Below are 22,005 nucleotides of genomic sequence, written 5' to 3'. Positions count from 1 at the left end.
TCAATGAACTCCCAAATGCCAGAACACTTCTCCTGGTAGCTCAAGTCGAAGACAAAGTGTGTTTTGAAACACACATCCAGTGCTTTCACAAGAGATGACTGTTCAAATGCATACTGTGCTCAAAAATTACGAACACTTGCTGTGGAGCCAGTGCAGACCCACCTAGTATCAGCGTAATGTTTCGATCTGGTGTCCCTGTTGATGTCTTTCAAATACTGGTCCAAAGTTGTGTTTTCCTGCATAAAGGGGAATAATATTAAACACAATAGGTTAAATTTCAATGGGGGTGCAGTACAAATTGTATTACACGTGTATATTGTGTGTATGAACTCAAAGTGTTGTACAATTAAACCAATTTTGCTGTAAAATAATGATTTAATCTGATTGTCTTAAGGATGGGGTACACAAAATGTCAGATTAAATCATTATTTGATATCAATAGTCATTATTTGATATCAATAGTGGTTTAATTATCATATTATCAATAAAATAAATAAACAAACACATAGGGGCCTAAAAATTAAACAAATTAACAAAATGTTTAAGGATGGATACTTGCAGTTCTGGAATAAGGTGATAGGATCCCACGGGAGAGATAATTTTGGTGCTATATATGCAATCCCACATAACAGTAGACTACCTGAAAACTTTGATTTTTCTTGATCTTTATCTGATTGTTCTTTTTGTTCTTTTTCTTTCTTCCTTTTTGTGTGTGTGTGGGGGGGGGGGGGTGAGATTTCTTGAATAATTCCTTTAAAAGGTTAAAATAAACAAAGGGTAGATGTGTTTGTGCGATTCCCCTCTCCCAGAATTTGCATTTTAAGTCAATTGTATAATTTGTCAGTATCTTGTAAAGACAAAATGTTGAAAAGTTATTTGATTGTACTTCTGAACAAAAAGTTAGCCCAATCATTGGCCTGATGCACCGGGGCTGTATGCAGTGGTGGTGCTTTAACACAGTGGCGATGTACATGTGTACAATGGTCTCCAACGATGCATGCTGTACGTGTATTGTGTGCACAATACGGGGACCATTGATCAGACCTAAGTATGTGTTTGTGATATTCAAGTCACTATTCAAAAGTTTTGTCAGTCAAAATATGACGTTCAACTGTCCCTTTATCTGTGCTAACGAGTCATGATAGTCTATCACTACAGATAATAACATCAATACAGAAATCTGTTATAGTCCTTACCTTCAAACGTCTCAACTAAATGAGGGAAGTTCCACTCAAGAAGTTTTTCCTTCATGAGATCCATCTGAATGTGTGTGTGGTTACACTGTGGTACTGCAGAGCGCGACCCCAGCAGACAAGTCACACGCTGCGTATTTTGCACAACACTTGAGTAAAACATCGTGGTTTACTAAACACTATGTAAACTTTTACAACCAGTTCAGTAAATTTACATAATATGTGTTTAAAGTTGCTAAGTTATGTAAACTATTAGATTTACTAACCTTTTGAGTAGTTTTTTATTTACACAAACATTTTGTTTAAATTTTTCATAAATTTTTACTTATGTTAAGTATTTTTTTACTTAACACATTTAACATAACTTTTTTTTACCATTCTTTTTCTGAGTGTGTGATGCAGTATTGAAGTAGACAGAAGTCCACAATGGAGGAATAGATACGGCATTGCAAAGAAACAAAATGGCGGACAAAACCAGTGGTAAGTTTGAATTTGTACTAGCCTAAGATTAAAATAATTATAACAAGTCACTATCCCAGGACTTGTCGAAACTGCATCAGTTTTTATTAGTTTATTATGGAGTCTCTGTAAACTCGTCAGTCTAGAAGTGTTTATATGGCAATATCAATGGTCCTGGACACTATTGGTAATAATTGTTTAAAATAATTGTAGCGCAAAAACATATTTTGGTAAGATGAGCAATGGAAAGCTGTTGATGGTAAACAGCGCATGACATAATGCAGACGAGCCGCACTTAATTCCCTTATTAAACCAGCATAAGAGAAAACTCCGGTGGACAACCCGTGAAAACCAGCAGCCGATTTCACAAATCTCGAGTTTAGGACGAGTATTAACTCATCCTAACTAAGGATTAATCTTAATTAAGGTTTGCATGCTAGTGCAGGAGTGCGTGTTGGCGACCCCAACCAAAAACTGTTTCTGACGTCATAACTAATACGGTAACCGAGCTCACAACTCGGTTATCGTTCAGTCTGAACAGCAGAGCCAACGACCGACAACCGAAACAGTTTTTGGCTGGGGTCGCCAAAACGAACTCCTGGGTTGGGACTCGTCCTAAGTCCTAGAAGATTAATCCTAAGTTAGGTTGAATCGACGGCTGCCAATTCCTCCAGTCTCTGTTTAATATTATTGTATTATCTTTGTCAGTAGACATTGAATTTGTAGTAAACCTATGAGTTCTTTTTGCAACTTTCAGGAACCGCTTTTGGGCAGAGAGTCCCGCCCCTTTATGTTTATCTGCAGAGGGTTCTTGAGAAGTATCCTGAAGGAGGACAAATACTTAAGGTCTGTTTTATTTGGAATTGAATAATTCATTATATATGAATTAATAAATACCTTTTGTAGATCAAGTTATTTGTTTTAACACATTGTTTTCAAGGCAAACGCTGAGTTGACATCATTCTTCTTAAAGGAACACGTTGCCTTGGATCGTTCGAGTTGGTCTTTGAAAAGCGTTCTTTAAGTGTTTGTTATAAAATGCGTATGGTTAGAAAGATATTGTAAATTAAAAGTAGAATACATTGATCTACACAAAAAATATGCATCGAAATTGCGTGGTTTCATTGTCGACTAACACGGTCGGCCATTTTGCGGAGTTCTCTCAGTAACAATCTATGATCAATATTCAAGTTATTATATAGCGCCACCATGTGTTATATTAATGTAACGAAAGTAGAGTTTAGGCTTTATTGCACACCTTGTCTCCAACATCTTGTCTACAACTCCTACACTCTCAATAAGTAATCAGACAGTTCTTGGTGTTTATTCTACATTAGCTGAATTGATTCCCATTTGAATTTCAGGAGCTTTTGCAAAACGCAGATGATGCAAAAGCAAGGAAAGTAATTTTCCTGCACGACAAAACGGAGCATTCTTCCGATGGACTGTGGTCAGAGAAACTAAGGGAATTCCAGGGACCTGCTCTGTACGCCTACAACGATGCCGTCTTCAAAGAAGAGGACTGGAAGAGTATACAGGAGCCGGAACAAAGTGGCAAGGTTGATGACGTCATGAAAGTTGGACGATTCGGGCTTGGCTTCATTTCAGTTTATCACCTGACAGGTGAGGCAATTGATCTGAAGAAAGCGGACCACTTATTAATATTATTGCTGTCTTATTATTTATTTTTGACAAAAGGTTCAGAGTACAAAAGAATTTGTGCACGAATTGTATGAGAGAATCCAACCCCCCCTCATAGTTACACTACACAACTCTGGGACCCACTTTTAATAGTCTTATGTGAAATAGTGCAGTCTGAGATATCAGTGACTTTGATTCCCCAAGGGTAGTGCAATTTGGGGGGGGGGGGGGGAGAAATGAAGTGGAGTCAAGGGGAGTTAGTTTTGACATGATAAATCGACCGACCGCGTTAGTTCGCAAAGTAAAAGACAAACCACGCAATTTCGAGGCATATGTTTGTGTGGATCGATATATTCAATACTTTTAAAAATCTTTCTAACCATATTGATTTGATAACAAACAGTTTCAAACACTTTTTATAGGTCAACTCGCCCGATCCAGGCAACGCGTATCCATTTATCGTCAACTGTTTATCTTACACACAAAATGATGGGGAGATCATTATAAATGGATAGAATGATCAAAAGCATAGTGTCAAATGAGTGGTTCTGTTTGCTTGCAATGGTAAGGTTACACTGTTTAAATATCGATCAACCATTCATAACAATCTGATTTAATAAGCAATAAGTTAATCAATAATTTTTTTCTTTTCTCAGATCTTCCGAGCGTCCTGAGTGGAAATAGCATTGGATTTCTTGACCCGCTTGAAAAGAACTTCGAACATGGCGGAATGCGATGGGAGACGTCTCCAGAAATCTTAGATAAACACCAAGGTCAGTTCTCACCATATCTCTTGGACTTATTTAATTGTACAGACAAGATTTTCCGGGAGAGTGCTTTCAAGGGCACCATTTTCAGATTCCCGTTTCGAAAACAGCCATCCGATTTAAGCAAGTCAGTCTTCAACGATAAGAGCCGTGTAACAAATCTCCTGGAGTCATTCCGCAGTGATGCGGAGATCTCGTTGTTATTTATGAAACATGTCGAGACCATCCAGGTGTATGAGCGTGACCATGGCAAAGCGCCGAAACTGGTCTTTCAAGTCCAGATCCCATCGGCGAAACAGGTGCAAGTAAGAGCAGACAGAAACAACTTGTGGGCCAAAATGATCAAGGGGGACGTTACCGCTGTAACCGACATACATGTTGAAGCAAGTTTCAAGGACAAAGCGACTCCCATTAGCAGTGTGTACGTCACAGTGAACACCAGCTCGGACACTTCTCCGAACTTGCAGACTCTTATTAAAGACGATGATCTAAAACTGAGGCCCTGGATGGGAGCGGCCTTCAAACTCTCTGGAGCTGGGGACATGGACAACGGTACAGAAAAACCTGGTCGCGTCTTTTGCTTTCTGCCGTTACCGGAGAGCGAACAATCTGGTCTGCCTGTCCACGTCAACGGATATTTCGGTCTGGGAGATAACCGGCGAGGTATCAAGTGGCCAGATAACGAGTCTAGCTATGATAAGAAAGCTCTTTGGAATCAGCTTCTTGTCAATGAAGTGTATCCAGAGGTGCATGCCAAATTGATCCTCAGGTCCATAGAGAAATGCGAAAAGAAGGCTGACAAGATACTCCCAAAAGATGTATACAGGGCCTGGCCTAAGATCAACGAAGTCAAGAAGGAGTGGAAAGACGGTGTCCTGAAACTCTTGAACCTTCTGAAGGATGAAAAGTTTGTTCACACAGATGGTGGTCGGTGGATGAAGTTAACCGAAGTTTGTCATCAAACCGAAAACAGTGGACTAATTTCGAAAGTGTTTGCAGGAACGCCTGGAATCCCACTGGCACAACTTCCTGATCATGTTGTGGAGTCTCTTGATTGGGCAGAAATAGGCTATCAGGAAGTTACCCCCGCCATCGTGAGGAATCGAATCCGAGATAATCAACTTGATTTTCTGAGTCGTCCAGAGAAACGAGAACTTCTCAAGTATGTGATCAGCGATGACATCATCGATGACCTGCACAGCCTGAAACTCCTCCCCTTGCAAAATGGCACTTTCATCTTCTTTAATGAAACATCTGCGGAAGTTTTCATAAAAACTGACGAAAACCCAAGTTCACTTATTCCAAATGGAGCAAGCAACTTTGCTGTTGATGACCTGCCAGATGCACTGACTACCTCAGAAGTAGAGTCTCACACTCAATTAAGATTGTTGACTAGTGAACATGTTGGGCCACTATTACGTAAAACATTGCCGGCACACTGGATCAACAATACAGAGAGAGTACTGTCTTGGACACCAGGGGGATACCAGCAGCCTACGCTTGAATGGCTGAAAAAATTGTGGAAATGGCTAACCCGAAATCAAGTTCCCCTGAGTTCCTTCGAAGGTATTCCACTCATTTACATGAAACCCAATAGGATAGCACGACTGACGAACAGTTCAATGGTGTTAAAGGATGAACAAGGCCATCGATCTTTGACAGAAAATATATGCACGTTGCTTGAGACGTTGGGGGCAGTTGTTATTCGAGACAAACTCCCAAAATGCGCTACTAACCACCCTGATCTGGATGAGTTCATCAAGCCTCCAACACCTGAAGGAGTCATGGCCATTTTGCAACCATTTTGTGTGCGTTCTATATCAGAGAAGTTGGAACGTATAGGAAGGGTCGTTAAGGACGAGCTTCGATGGCTCATGAATCAACACGACTGGTCATACTTGTGGTCAAGCAGTTGGCAAATAGAGCTCCTGAAGAACTTACCAATTTTCAGGTGCCAACAAGCCATGAGAATAGCCTACACAACAGTTGACCGCTGCTCCTCGGCAGTGCCAAGTGACTTTTTCCGCATACCAGTTTCTAAATTGAAGTTTTGTCGTCTGATCCTAGGAGATGACTCGGACAGTCTAGCATTGAAAGTGGGCGCCGAAAGAGAAAGCACTGAAGACTTTCTGTCCACCAATATTTTGCGTGGTGTGGAAACTAGGTACTATGATGACCAAACTAAGGTCAAGATCATGACTTGGGTTTTGGAGGGGTCTTATCGGTGTCTAGCTACGGGTTGTAGGTTTATACCCACCGCTAAAACAGGTAGAATCGTGAGCCCAGAAGAGTTGTTCGAACCCACCACTACCCTTAAGACCCTATTGGGGGAAATGGATGTGTTCCCCTCACCTGCGTATTCAAAAGGACGCATGATTCAGAGATTGAAAGAAGTTGGCCTGAAGAGTGAGGATGACATAAGCTCGGAGGATATTTGGAAAATTGCGAAGGAGCTTTCCAGTGTTAGAAGCTTTCCTGCGGATGTTAGAAGAGGACAGGTCCTTTTAGAGTACATCAATTCTCATTGCGAACTCTTATCAGAATCCGTAAGCAATCAGCCACTGAGTGGGTTACTTATTGGGCTTCTTTGGGTTCCTTGTGTATCTAGCCCACCAGCAGCCCAGTACCCCTGCTCGGCTGGATGGTGTGGTAAATCTAACCAACTCTACTCCCCAAACTCTTTGGGTCTGTTTGATACAAACCTGTTGCAAGGTTCCGTGCTACCTCTACTCAAGCTACCAGGAATCAATGATGAGCTGATTGACGCCTTCAGTCTCACAGTTGAACTTGAGCCAACCAACCTAAACAATGTCCAACACGTCGTACATCAGCTAAGCAACTTGTCAAAGAATTACGACTCCAAGAAAGACGATAGCAATGTGACTGCCCTCGCCGTGTCTGTAATTTACGAGTTCCTTAACCAGGTGTCAGGAACTGATCTGAAGCTAGCATCTGAAAAGCACATCAGCACCAACCAGCCCTTGGTTTGGCACGGCTCTGGATTTGCACCACTTGACAAAATAGCCATTGATAATGGAGCTCTTGGAGTCAGTCTGGTACCCTATCTTCACACAGTTCCGACAGAGCACAAGGAGAAGTATGGAAACCTTCTGTCGAGTATTGGTGTACGACAGACCTACCAAGAAGATGAACTGTGCAGAGTTCTGACAAATGTTCATCAAAAATATGAAAGAGAACAGGTTAGGCAGGAAGATTACAAAGGAGACCTGACTCTTGTGAGCAACATTCTCAAGTACATTGTCAATCTTGAACAGTTTGGCCACTTACCTGAGATTTTGGTGCCTTGCAGGACCTCCACGGAAGTGCCTTTCTGTATGAGGAGGGCTTCGGAATCACTGTATGTTGATGACGAAAGACTGGCAGGGCAGCTGTCCCCTGATGATTTGAATGGGGTCATTCATGAGTCCATATCGAATGCTGTTGCTAAGCGGTTAGGGTTACGACCACTCAGCCATGAGATTGCTCCAGTAGATCAGGCACTTGACCGAAGTTATGAGATTGCAGGGCCAAGTGAGTCTACTGCAAATGCCATCAGGCGTAACCTTGAAATGTACAAAAGAGAAGACGTCTTCAAAGAGCTTATCCAGAATGCTGACGACGCTGGAGCAAATGAAGTCAAGTTTCTGATCGATTGGCGAGGAAACGAAAACACTTCAAGTGACCTTCTCAGTGAGAATATGAAAGCATGTCATGGCCCTGCTATCTGGGCATACAACGACGCTTACTTCTCAAAAGAGGACATTCAAAATATTTGCTCTATAGCAGCTCAAAGCAAGAAGCTGCAGCTAGACAAAGTAGGGCGGTTTGGATTGGGTTTCACGTCAGTCTATCACCTAACAGATATGCCCAGTGTAGTCAGTGGACCATACATACTTATTTGCGACCCCAGGGCTACCCATTTGGGTGACCGTGTTCGCCCCCAACAGCCAGGTATAAAGCTAGATCTGACAATGGAGGAACATAGACGGACCATCGGGCATTACCCGAACCAGTTTCATCCTTACAATGGTATATTTGGTTGCAAACTCGACCAGACAACAGAGTCATATCCGCACACTCTGTTTAGGTTACCACTTCGCACAGGTGCCGAGGTGAATGATGGCAAGCCGAATCAACTTTCAGACAGCAGCTTCGACTCACAGAATGAGATCCAGCCTTTAATAGACTTATTGAAGGAATCTGCAGAGACACTACTACTGTTTACTCAGAACGTGACTTCAGTCAAGGTGCTGGAACTCAAATCGGATAATGTGGAAAATATAGAAACAGTTCTGTCTGTAAAGGTCTCCAGATGTGAAGATAAAAAGATGCCCCGGTCAATTTGTAACCCAGAAGGCAACTTGACAGACGAACGCAGTATCTTGAAGGCTACAACCCATGCTATGAATTCACCAAGTTCTACCACAAGTCCATCGACAACAATGATTGTTAAAGTAACAAGAGAAGCACGTCCGTCTAGAACGAGTGGTAAAACCAGACCGAATACGATAGCCAAACATTTCATCATCAGCTCCTGTATGTCAAGAAGAGACCAGATCGACGAGTTGGCTTCCAGCGACGAAGGTAAAAAACATGGCGTCTTGCCGTGTGGTGGGGTCGCTGCAAGGTTACGCTTCGAAAAGGGTGGTTTAACACCTAAACAAACAGAAGGTGAAGTGTTTAGCTTTCTACCGTTAGACGTACACACAGGTCTACCTTTCCATGTCAACGGCAGTTTCCTCCTACAGCCGAATCGTCGACAGCTTTGGAGCAACTCTTCACATAGTCAAGACTTCACTGAGGGCCTTTGGAATGAACGGATGATGAAGGATGTACTGTGCCAAGCACTTATGAACCTCCTGGAAGACCTCATAAAGCTCAGCCAACAGAACATCGATGCAACTAACTTCCAGTGTCTGTGGCCTGTTTGGGAAAACTGTCACAGTGATTTTTATCCGTTGGTTCGGGAGTTCTATCGGCGAATAAGGTGTGACGGTGTGCCCAAATTGTTTCATGCCGGCACAGAATGGCTATCAGTGGAGGAGTGTTTCTTTGTCACAGATTCATCTTGCAAAACCGATTTAAGAGACAGTATTGTTGCTATCTTGAATACGCACAGTTCGTCACAAAGATTTGTGGATTTGAACGAGGATGTTGTCAACAGTATGGAGCATGCTTGCAGTAATGAGCCTACTTGTAGAGACGACGCATTCACAAAAAACACGTACAGTGTTGATCGATTTTTGCGTGAGGTATTTTTCCCTCTGTTGGAAAAACTCCAAACAGAGGACGACGGCTGCCTTGAGCAAAATCATCGAAACAAATTGGTTCTCCATGTCTTGGACCTTCGTCTTGGGGCGGAAAACCAGACCAGCTATGACAACCTCTTGAGAGATATGGAATGCATACCAACATCTCCAAAAGGTGAAGAATTGGCCAAACCTGGACAGCTAGTTAACCCCACAGAGGAAATTGGACAGCTCTTCAGCGAAGATGATGGTAGATTTCCACATGGAGAGGCATACCGAAAACCCTCCCATCTGCTCTCCTTAAAAGAGCTTGGAATGGCTGTCGATGACCTGCAATGGGAAGATATATGTGACTGTGCAAAATCAATTTGCCGTGGAAGGAATCCCACGGGAAAAAGTAAAATCTTACTGAAACTGATTGGTAGAAAACTTCTACAAAAGGATGAACCGAGCTCTGAACAGAAGAATGTGATATTGAAAGCAGATTTACTTCCTGTCCTACCGAAGCCTGACGGATACCCATCTCAGTGGTACTCATGTGGTGAAGACTTTACGTCTGCATCTGAACTATATGGTTCCAAACATGCGGACATACTTGGATCTGTACAACCTATACTAAATGAACAGGCACTAGGCACCGAAGCATTGGACAAGACAAACAAACGATTCCTTGGCTTGAAAGACAAGACTGTAAAAGTTGAGGATGTGATACGGCAGTTGGAAACGCTCATTGAGCAACCAGTACATGATCAACAGAGAACATCCGCCATGGTTGTTAAAATATACTCTTTCCTGCAAGGAGAAATTGTTGGGGAGGAAGGCTCTGTGAAGAAGGGGCACGAGGCCTTTGTGGAAGAGCTTAAAAAAATGAGGTTGGTGTTTTGTAAAGGCAGTTTTCAAGACATCAAACAGGTTGCCTTTTACTTTAAAAGCGAATGTCAAACCTACCTGATGCGAGTTCCTGATGAGCTTTCAACACGCTATAAGCCTTTGCTTAAGCTCTGTGGAGTTAGAATGAGTTTCGGAAAGACAGATTTTGTTCAGAATCTACAGATTCTGCACAAAAACTATCAAGAATCGCCCATTATTGAACAGGATCTCGAAACAGCCAAGGTCTTGGTAATGGAATTATCAGAATGGCTTGACAATTCTAGCAACAATGATGACATTACGGAAACAGTGTCTGAAGATGACGAAATGTTTGTGCTGGACCAGAACAACATTCTACGTCAAACGAAAGAACTTACCTTCAACGACATGCCCGGGAAAGACCATAAACTACTGGATGGCACAACCCTTGTACACACCCACGGTGATATATCACATGATAGAGCTAAGCTGTTAGGTATTGTGACGGTAACAGAAAGGCAGGTTGCGTGTTGCTCCTCCTCCTTTAGGTTTGAGAGAAGTTTTGGCCAAAAGGAGAAGTTGAAAGACCGATTGCATAGCATTCTAAAAGACTACCCAAATGTGTCTGATGTATTCAAAGAGCTGCTTCAGAACGCTGACGATGCTGGATCGACAGAAATTCATTTTGTTTATGATCACCGAAGTCATGGCGGAATTGAGTTCGGGGAAGCTTGGGCAGCCACCCAAGGTGTTCCAGCATTGTGCGTGTACAACAACAAATCGTTCACTGCCACAGACATTGAAGGCATTCAGAACGTTGGGATTGGTGGAAAAGGAAGTGACGTCACAACAACTGGACGTTTCGGCATAGGTTTCAATGCTGTCTACCAGCTCACAGATTGTCCAAGTTTCCTGACGAACAAGGACAAACTCTGTGTTTTTGACCCGCTTCGAAAATGCATTCCTGGTGTGGAAGAATCTTCCCCCGGAAGGATGTTTTCAACAAATGAGGGATTTCGGGAGCAGTTCCCCGATATGTTAACTGGATACCTGGAGGATCTTGAAGAGTTCAACGACAAGGAGGGCACACTCTTCCGATTCCCGCTTCGTAACTCTCCATCTGATATATCTAAAGAGTGTTTTGAGTCAGGGAGGGTCGAACAATTATTCAAGGATCTTAAAGAAATGGCACTCGAAGCACTCCTATTTTTGAATAACCTCCAGAAGATAAGCGTTTCAAGCATTGATGAAGAGACAAATAAGCTGTGTGAGACCTACACTGTAACGTCATCACTACCAGAGGCTGACTTGGAGCGCACTGAGCTAAAAGCGCACCTGCAGAAGCTCAAAGATGACCCTTGTGATACAATCCAATCTAAGTCAAGTGTTTACAACCTCGTGATTAAGGACTCAAATCATCATGTGCAGGAATGGCTTGTGTCACAGATGTTGGGATTTGAAAGTCCACTAGATGATGCGCAGGTCCTGTCAAGTACCTCAAGTTCGAAGAGACCTTTACCCAGAGGTGGAGTGGCAGCTCCTGTAAGTAAGACGGCTTGCCAACTTCCTCAGGGAATTTCTCAGAAGAAGTACAAGGCGTACTGTTTCCTGCCATTACCTATACCAACCGGTTTACCCGTTCATGTCAATGGAATGTTTGAACTGGATTCGTCTAGGAGTAACCTTCTTAAAGGTAACGAATTTGTAAAAGGAGATGGTGACAAAACGGATGACGATTTTATTCATAAATGGAATGATCTGTTAGTGACTCATGTGATTGCACCGGCTTATGCTAAGCTAATCGAATATGCAGGAAGAAGTCTGCTCGGTGAGAAATGTTCCAGCCATCCTATCGATCAAGAAACCAGAATTTACAACGAGCTGTTTCCGACAGATTTAGATAAGCTTCACGGAGAATGGAAGGTACTTGCCATGGAGACTCTACGTTATATCGAGAAGAACAACTTGGAGGTGTTACCCGTGGTTTGTCCAGAAGAAGGTGGTTGGATTGTCACTTGGCATGGCCCAATTACAGAACAAAGTTCAGCAGTCTTTGATAACTTGGAAGCTGATGACAAAAAGTTACACAAAGTAGAACAACTTGGTGACGATATCTCTAAGTTAAGGTGCTTCTTGCAGAAAGATGGCATGCAGCTGTTGAAAAGTTCTCCTGAGCTGGGCCAGGCATTTCAGGCTAGCGATGTCAAAATTGAATTTGTGTCTCCAGCAGTGGTTCTAAAACACCTCAGAAGAGCATGGACGCCGTCTAAATTAGCAGATACTACTTTCAGAGATAATGAGACATTTCTGGTTGTACTGAAATACTGCCTGAATGGTATCTCCGAGCCACACGAGCTCGATGGCTTACCATTCTGTCTATCGAACGCAGGAACCCTGCGAAGCCTCTCAAATGAAGATAGCATCTATCTTACAGAGTATTCTAAGGTGCTTCCAAGCCTTCAAGACAAGTTTCTGAAAGATGAGTTGGTTGATCTCTTCAACAAGTGGTTCGAGGACAAGGCTGCAGGTACTGATCAACCAGAAGCTAAAACTGAGAACCAGGCTTTCTCCTGTGGAGTATTCAAGAAGTTTAACATCACACAACTGGCCCATCATTTGGGAGACGTCCTACCAGCTGACTGGGAAGGTTGCAATAAGTATGTTGACTGGACACCAGAGCAAAATGGACATCCATCTGAAACTTGGCTGAGAAATTTGTGGACTTTCATATGCAGTGAGGTTACTGAGGCTAATGCATCGACGTGCCTGGAGCCTTTAGCCGCTTGGCCTGTGTTCCCAACTAAATCAAACAAGTTGGTTCCACCTTCGTTGTCGGACACTGTTGTGTTCTTAGATAACTTCAAAGACTCTCTCCACAGATTAAAGCAAAGTGAAGTATTGCAAAATCTACATCTACCCGAAATTAAATGGCAAAGCATGACCCACTGTACATCGACTGAAACGCAGCAAAATGGTCTTAGCGTTTTGCTTCATAACCATCTAGCACTCCCAAACAAACAGACGAGCATCACCCATGTGATACAGTTTATGTTGGATCACGGTTATGAGGTAGGGAGTCTATCCGTGCCTGACTGTACAGTCATACTCGAGTATTTTCAGGAGGGATGTGACGTGTTGGAAGACACTGACAGCTGTCAGTGTATCAAAACGCTTTCGATATTTGTCATTCATGGCGACACAACAATCAACCTAACACGTTGTGACAGCTGCCATACTAGAGCCTTTGACGAGAATGAGATGGTTAAATCTGACACTTGGATGCCTTACAAGAAGTGTGTTTTTCTAAAGCCCCGCGATAATTTGAAAAAGATTTATGAGCACCTCGGGATCACCGACATCACAAGTGCTGACATTTATCTTCGGTACATTTTACCGAGTTTTCATTTGCTACCGCAAGAAGCTCGAGTTAAGCATCTGAAGAATATTCAGGACAATGTGCTATTCACTGCTTCAGAGGAAAAACGACGTGACATTATTCAGAGTCTCACCTCCATTCCATGTATACCAGACCGAGAAGAGCGCATCTTAACAGCTGCCTGCTTCTATGATCCATTCAATACAATATTCAGCGAATGTGTGTCCCAAAGCAAACTGCTTCCTGAATCCATGATAAAAGTGAGGGAATTGCTTAAACAGATAGGGCTAGTCTGTAAGGTGACACAGAAGATGTTCATCACCTTTGCTAAAGATGTAGAGACAAAGGCCAGGGGAATTTCTAAAGTAGAAGACTTTACAAACCTCCTAGGCAAGTCAAACCTACTCATCGACTTGGTATTTAAGTCCTCCTTCGGCTCTTTACGAGACTTTATAATTGACGGAGAGTTTCTGCTGAAGATTTCAAACATGCAGTTCATCGCTTCTTCAGAGATTGATAAGCAATTTGTCGAGATTCACCCCACTTTCCCCGGAACTGGGATTCAGAACAATTTCAAGCGTCCTTTCATCTGTTTTCGACAAGCAGTTCCCGATCGACACAAGAAATGTGTGTGGTCTGCTGCTATGTTGCTACCACACTATGCAACAGTCAGTAACGTAAAGATGTGTCATTGTGAACAGAAATGCAAATGTGACAACGAACAAGTTTTTTGTTCTTGTAGAAATAAAGGGAAGTGCCAAAACGGAGAGATGTGCTTATGCGGAAAAAAATGCAGATGCAAAAACGAAGAGTGTAAATGTGAAGAGAAATGCAAATGCAAAAACGGTCAGCCGTGTCACAGCAGGGAAAGGAAATGTGAATGCAAAACAAGCCACGATTACCTTGGTATTGTGGACAATGTTCTTGAAATAGTGCTGTCACATGCCCAAAATGTGGAAGAGGCTTTTGGACGTACTGTTTTTGATAAAGTCTCGGAAGATGATGATGAGAAGAAGAAGAAGAAGAGGAGGAGGAGGAGGGAAACGGCCCATGATGTTTGCAAAAGCATCTTGAGGTTCTTAGAACAGTTCCTGAAGACTGAAGAAAAAGAATGGAAGAAACAGAATAAAAACGGTCAGCCATCAGAATTCTTTAAGAGTGAGAAGCAAGAGGAGATACAAAACTGTCTGGAGTCTGTCTCAATTTGTCCAGTTGACGAAGGACACGTGTTTGTCAGAGCAGAGCAGTTGGTATTTGACATGATCGAGGACCATGCACGAAGTTTTCATCCATACTTGTACAAAACACCAAGAGACTTGCTTGAAGTTGAGAACGTTCTGAAACTTCTCGGGGCGCGACAGACTTGCTCCTTAGATCAACTAGCGGGAGTGTTATCCACTCTCCAGGCAAGATGTGGTGATAATCGTCTGGGCCCAAATGAACTGCGAGTTGCATGTTTCGCAGTAAGGGATATATTAAAAATGCTTCACTCAAAAACACGGGATCAGCTGTCAGTCTCAGTACTGTACTTTCCCAGCACGACACTCATCTTGAGAAAGTCCACAGACCTTCTGTATGCAACTCCAAACTTAAGGGACCATTTTCAAGGAAAATCTACTGACATTGAATTTCTTATTCAGCTCAGCAAGTGTGAATTGGCAGTGTTTGATGAAGTCCGTCTAATTGAACTCCTTCCTGTTAAATATCGTCCAAAGAATTTTGGTGAACAGATGCAGGAAAAGCCGTGCGAGACTAACAAAGACTGCCTCGCGGGGCAAAACTGCGAATACTTGGAACACATCAAGCGGATTCTGACCTCAGAAGAGCTGACAAGAGTCTTGCTTCGACTTGTAAGGCACCAGAGGGAAGGCGTCACACCACCTGACTCTACAATAGACAAAATTAAAGCCTTGCAGAATTTCAGCAATCTATCCTGTAAGGTTCACCTCCATACGGGATGGTATGATGCAAATGGGAAACTCGAGATTGCTCAGTCACACACGAGTCAAGCATTCTTCGAAAAAGGCACCAAAACGATTCACCTGGAACATCGTGACCTGCCTTCGATGCATCATACAAGTCACACATTCAAGCAGGTCGCAGACAGCTGCAACCTTCTTCTTGATGATCTTCTGGACCCTATACACGCGAGTTACCTGCAGAGTGCCTTGGACTCCAAACATCTAAGCGACATGAACAAGAAGCTTTCTGAATCGAACATCCCTGGGTATGAAGAGGGTGACATCGCCAGCGAAGCTACTTGGGAGGAGCACTATAAACTAGGAACTATTGTTCCGTCTGACATTCGGCACTTCCTTGACCAAGACCCGTACAACCGTTTCATCCAGGACGAGATCGTCGGGTACGAAAGAAACATCGCTTACGACACGACTACGGAGATCATCTTTGCAAGAATTGTAGAGGAAATTGACCAGAGTGAGGGGGAGACATCCTTATCTCGAAAGTTCAAGATAGACATCGGGGAAGACGAGCATCTCATCGTTAGCGTGATAGCATTGTATAAGTTCCTGACCCCTAAAGAGCCAGAACCTGACCTGTCGACCGTTCCATTCACAGGGGAGTGTGGACCTGAAGCACCCAGCGCACCCGAAGCACCTGAAACACTTCCAACCTATGCAGATGCTACTTTAGAGGAGATTATGAAGAAAGACAGAGAACAGATTCGACAAGAAGTTGAGGAAGCATTCAACCTCGAAGAGGGAGACCGTAAAAAGGTCCTTCGTCGTCTCTTCCTGAGATGGCATCCTGATAAGAACCGTGGACAGGAGGAACGTACCACAGAGGCATTCAAATTTCTCCAGGCAGAAATAAAGAGACGCGAGTCCGGATCTTATTTCAGTGAGAACTTCCCAACCTGGGCATCCGAAGCCAGGCGTGACGGTGAGTATCAACGTGATTACTTCAGACGCTGGTACGGACACGGGCGAAGAAGACCAAGAAGGAATCGCTCAAGGGGTACCTTTGTCCCACCTTCATTCTCCAGGGATGGGCCTGATCCACGGAAGGCCCGACTGTGGTTCCGGCAAGCCGAGGAACACTTCGAGAATGCTCAGCAAACCAACCGACTTGTCCCTGGTCATATTCAGTGGGTAGTCTTTCAGGCTCATCAGGCGGCAGAGGTAGCTCTTAAAGCAGCCCAGTTCGGGCTGAACGGAGAAGCTGATTTAGTCACTCATGAATTGGTCTCCTTGGCCGGAGCAATCCGTCGCGAATCGAGCCAGCTCGTAGATAAAGCAAGCGAGTTAGAAACTCTTCACTGTCAGTTTAACAAGCCACGCTACCCACAGTTTTCAAGGACCAGTCGGGAAGTCTATGAAGGCATCAATGCAGCAGACGTACTAAAAGTATGCGAGGAGTTGTTGAATATTGTGAGGACAATAATTGGAATAAGAGGTTAAACAGCTTCTTGATCAAGTTCACTTACTCAAAAACCGGTTTCTCTAACTGTCTATAACCGGTTTAATTAACCTTCTAAAACTGGTCTTATTGTTGTTCTATAACCGGTCTTTTACCGGTTTAACTAACGATCTAAAACCGTTCGCAAGGTCGTGGACTGATTCAGGTAATGATCTACCTTTACCATTCAAATGATGTGAATGGTCGAGATCTTTGGTTTAGTTAATACAAGAGCTACGCAGCATATTTTGCGTGACAATAAACTTTGACATTTTGGAAAGCGTCTATGTGTTTCCTGTTCCTTTTTCTGTTTTGTGTAGATTTGCCTTAAGTTTAGTTCTATCACCAAGTACGGTTATATAAGTGAGTATAAATACCTTAATGTGATTCACAGTAGTTTTTGAGTGTAGTGATGTTTTTTTTATTGTCTTCGTTAGCTAATCATGACCGATATAGAGGTTTATATTGTATTAATGGTTGCAGTCTTGTTTTGATTTCGTAGTTAATCCCACACGTTGTGAACATTACTTTAAATGAAACAACAATTAATAATATTGGTTGCTTTGTGGTGTTTGATGATGATTATGTACCTTTTAATTGTATAAAATTTCAGTTTTTACTATTTTTGATCTATTTAGTAAGTGTTTGGTACTTTGTGATCGGGTTTTCATACAGATTTTATGTTGGTACTTAGTATTTTTTGTTGATCTGCAGTATATACAATACAATACAATGGGTTTTTATACATTAAAGGTGTATTGACTACTTGGTTACATACTACGTGCAGTTGCTATTGGGTTAACCTGAACTTTTTTTGTAGAGTGTAGTAACTGATAAAAATTGTTTAATATGGAGCCTTATACGTTGCTTGTAACGCAAAATGTACGCCTATCGGAACATTAGGTGGATGACTTGATTTGATTTGATTTGCTTCATCATTTTGCATTTTAACACTATTAGCATCAAGCGGCTATGCAGTTATTGAATAACAATGGCAACGATAATTCTAAATCGGTACAATGCTATATTTTCATTATAAAGGTTTGCGCACTAGTGGACGTATGACGTATGCGGACGCATGTATTGCCGTGTATTTTCATTATAAAGGTTTGCGCACTAGTAGACGTATGACGTATGCGGACGCATCTATTGCCGTGTGTTTTCATTATAAAGGTTTGCGCACTAGTGGACGTATGCGGACGCATGTATTGCCGTGTATTTTCATTATAAAGGTTTGCGCACTAGTAGACGTATGACGTATGCGGGCGCATGTATTGCCTTGTATTTTAATTATAAAGGTTTGCGCACTAGTAGACGTATGACGTATGCGGGTGCATGTATTGCCTTGTATTTTCATTATAAAGGTTTGCGCACTAGTAGCTGTACGACGTATGCGGGCGCATGTATTGCCGTGTATTTTCATTATAAAGGTTTGCGCACTAGTAGACGTATGACGTATGCGGGCGCATGTATTGCCTTGTATTTTCATTATAAAGGTTTGCGCACTAGTAGACGTACGAAGTATGCGGGCGCATGTATTGCCTTGTATTTTCATTATAAAGGTTTGTGCACTAGTAGACGTACGACGTATGCGGGCGCATGTATTGCCGTGTATTTCCATTATAAAGGTTTGCGCACTAGTAGACGTATGTCGTATGCGGACGCATGTATTGCCGTGTATTTTCATTATAAAGGCTTGCGCACTAGTGGACGTATGACGTATGACGAACGCATGTATTGCCGTCCTTAGATTTAGTTAACCAATAAGATTATTTTCTTTTGACAAATTGTTAAAGGCACCTACTGTCATTGGTTATTACTCAAAATAAATGCTAGCATAACAACTTTTTTGCAATATAAAGCTAATTTGGTGAAAATTGGTCCCCTTTGAAATCAATCAAGTAGTTTTGAGAAAGAGGTAATTTCTCCCTCAAATAATAAAATACTTCAGCTGAAGCCGTTTTGTTATGCATCTGAAAGCAAACAAGACTCTTTTTTTTTTCAATTTTGCAAAACTCGATGACCAATTGTTCGCAGTTTTTTTATGCATAGTTTGGCTGATACAGGTCTTTGACATCTACCAAACGTGTCCAGTGTCTTTAACCATGGAGGTAGAAATTAGTCTATTTTTACCTCTGCTTTAGCCAATACGATTGTTTTCTTTTTACAATTATTGTTATGCCTTTTCTGAAACTTTGCGAATGGCCAATGTCTCATTTTAAAAATCCTTTGGGCATTCTACCGGTGTGGATTTGTGCGCATTATAGTATATGCTGTTTTTATTATTACTCTTAAAAGAAATGTGCACATTCTTCAAACATATAAAGTATTGTTAGCATTAATTTTAATTAACTCTTTGATATCTATGGATTTATTTGTTTAACTGTTTTTATTATTACTCTAAAAAGAAATGTGCACATTATCTTCAAACATATAAAGTATTGTTATCATATAAGCATTAATTAACTCTTTGAAATCTATGGATTTATTTGTTAACTGTTTGTGCTTTTTTTTTTAAATTTGCTGTGCCAAATGTGCACAAATTATTACTTACGATTTTTCTCATTTACACTTCTGTATAGAGTGCACTGCACACATCAAGGGGTAAAGTTGACACCATGGGTGATGTTACAAATAAATAAAAAACAAGAGTCACCATTTAGGTCACCGTGTTAAAACAATAGTGTGTTCTGACAAACAAGTACAATGGGTGTTATCTTAATATATTGTGATTCTTTCTTGTGACAACACGTAAAGTGCAACACGCACAAGCAAACAAAAACCAAGTCATTTTTAATGGTTCACGACTACATTTTAGAGTGATAGCGCCCTCATGGTCAAACCCATGAAAGCAATCAACCCGAGAAGATTATTGAGCTACATGGGGGGACTCGGCCTTGAAAGCATTTAGTTTGCGCAGAATGGTGGCAACATATACGCCAGTTAAAGTTTAACATTCGATATGAAATATTTTCCATTTTAGCTGCGTTTTTTACACCGCAACAGTATCGCGAAACATCTTATGCATTATCAACCTGAAGTACCTTAAATTTGTGTTTGAAACAATTGATTTATTTTATTTTGTACCTGTTTTTAGAAAAAAATGTTGTACTTAATTTTTTTTGGCAGAATAAAACGCAGAATAAAATTCTCGTGTTGGTATTCTTTGCTTTTTCTGATAATGTTGTTTATTAATGGCACTGGACGCGTGTAGTAATTTTCAAAGACACTAATTGTTTCATCCCAACATCTGAATAATATAGCAAACCTGTGGAAATTTTTTCTCAATTGGTCATCGAATTCGCAAGAGAAGAGTGAAAGAAAAAAACACCTTTGTTGAATTAATTTGTGTGCTTTACAGATGCATAATAAAAGGCTCCAGCTGAAGCTGTTTATAGTATAAAACATTGTGAGAAACGGCTCCCTCTGAAGTAACGTAGTTTACGAGAAAGAAGTCACTTTCCACGAATTTTATTTCGAGACTTCAGAATTAGATTTTGAGTTCTCGAAATCAAGCATCTGATAGCACACAACTTCGTGTAACAAGGATGCTTTTCTTTCATCATTTTCTCGCAACTTCGATGACTAATTGAGCCCAAATTTTTAAAAGGCTTGTTATTTTATGCTTATGATGGTCAACACCAAGATACTGGTCTTTGAAAACTAAACGTGTACCGTGCTTTAAGTAGGTTACACTTATGTCAAAATGCATATCAAAATTATATTTCGGTTACTTATTGAATCAGTACACATTGAATTTGTGTTTCCCAACAATAAATGCCAGGTTACTTTATTACAGCATTGCTCTAACCTTCAAAATGCATATCAGCAGATCCCAGTTACTTATTGGTTCAGTATAGCGAGTTTGATTCATGAACTCCAGCAGTACAGGCCAGGTTACTTTTACAGCATTGCCCTAACCATCAAAATGCATATCAGCAGATCCCAGTTACTTATTGGTTCAGTATAGCGAGTTTGATTCATGAACTTCAGCAGTACAGGCCAGGTTACTTTTACAGCATTGCTCTAACCTTCAAAATGCATATCAGCAGATCCCAGTTACTTATTGATTCAGTGCAGCGAGTTTGTTTCATGAACTCCATCTTTAAAAGCTGAGTTACTTATACAGCATTGCCCTAACCATCAAAATGCATACAGCATATTCCAGTAACTAATTTATCTTAAAATGTGTAAGTTCAACTACAACATTATATAATAACCGTAATGACAATCAACAAACAACTTCGACACTTACGCCAAATATTAGTTCTATACACATTTAAAAAGTATTACTGTTAAAGTTTTATATAAAAATAAAATCTAATTTTTCAAATTAGTAATGTTTTTGTTTTTATTAATAGTTTTTAAGATCTAAATATTCTAATACACAATATACCTTAATACTGATGTCGTCACAGTCTAGGAATTGCAGTACCATTCAGTAACAGCACTTATAAGCAATGCAGTAAACAAACCATGACTTAATCAGTACAGGGGTTTTAGTCATACGCATGAGAACAAGTCCATATTTTAAAACAACCTCGTCCCCATATGCACACTAAAACGTTTGCATTTGACGGTACGTTTGCTACACACCATTATGTCTTTAGATAGGGCCATATCACACGAGGCAATTAACAGTTTCACGCAATCTCCAAGAAGAGAAGCCATTCACATTTCAATGTTAATTTTTCTTGTAGATCGTATATAAGACAATTTTGGAAAAATTACTCACGTGCTATCGTGTAGCATGCTCTGCAGTTGGTTGCCTTCCACTTTGGTTGCCTTTCCACTTAAAAGTCGCCTCGTGTGTGACAAGGCCCGTACACGAAACACACTCCCTGCTCTGGACCCAACCACTTTTGAAAAGTGCACGCTTGCAATGCTATTGTACTCAGTTCCATAGTCATCAAATATGGCGATCAATGAGAGAATGTGCATTCCATCTATTGTGTTCGACATGGCATGTTAAGAGGGAACTCCTTTATCCATGCATGGAGGAAGGAATTTCTTCCCACAGGAATTTCTTCCACCATAGGCGAAGGAATTTCTTC

The 22,005-nt window shown here is 41.4% G+C and overlaps 1 protein-coding gene across 1 annotated transcript; it reads left to right on the top strand.

Moving 5' to 3' along the window:
* The first annotated feature begins 1,638 nt into the window (after nt 1-1,638).
* Nucleotides 1,639-20,174, top strand: LOC139948931 (sacsin-like). Its single transcript, XM_071947302.1, has 4 exons — nt 1,639-1,673; nt 2,410-2,498; nt 3,017-3,275; nt 3,950-20,174. The coding sequence occupies exons 1-4, from the start codon at nt 1,655-1,657 to the stop codon at nt 16,951-16,953; spliced, it is 13,371 nt and encodes a 4,456-aa protein (XP_071803403.1). The 5' UTR covers nt 1,639-1,654; the 3' UTR covers nt 16,954-20,174.
* The last annotated feature ends 1,831 nt before the right edge of the window (nt 20,175-22,005 follow it).

Source organism: Asterias amurensis, chromosome 16, assembly GCF_032118995.1.
Source record: "Asterias amurensis chromosome 16, ASM3211899v1".
Lineage (NCBI taxonomy): Eukaryota > Metazoa > Echinodermata > Asteroidea > Forcipulatida > Asteriidae > Asterias > Asterias amurensis.
Note: the sequence above shows the minus strand (reverse complement) of the source record. Positions and strands in the feature narration are given on the sequence as shown.

What these genes read in the sequence shown, in the direction of transcription:
- LOC139948931 (XM_071947302.1), top strand. An exon ending in AAGGAGGACAAATACTTAAG is followed by an intron (nt 2,499 to 3,016) that starts GTCTGTTTTATT and finishes TTTGAATTTCAG; the next exon opens with GAGCTTTTGCAAAACGCAGA. An exon ending in TTCAGTTTATCACCTGACAG is followed by an intron (nt 3,276 to 3,949) that starts GTGAGGCAATTG and finishes TTCTTTTCTCAG; the next exon opens with ATCTTCCGAGCGTCCTGAGT.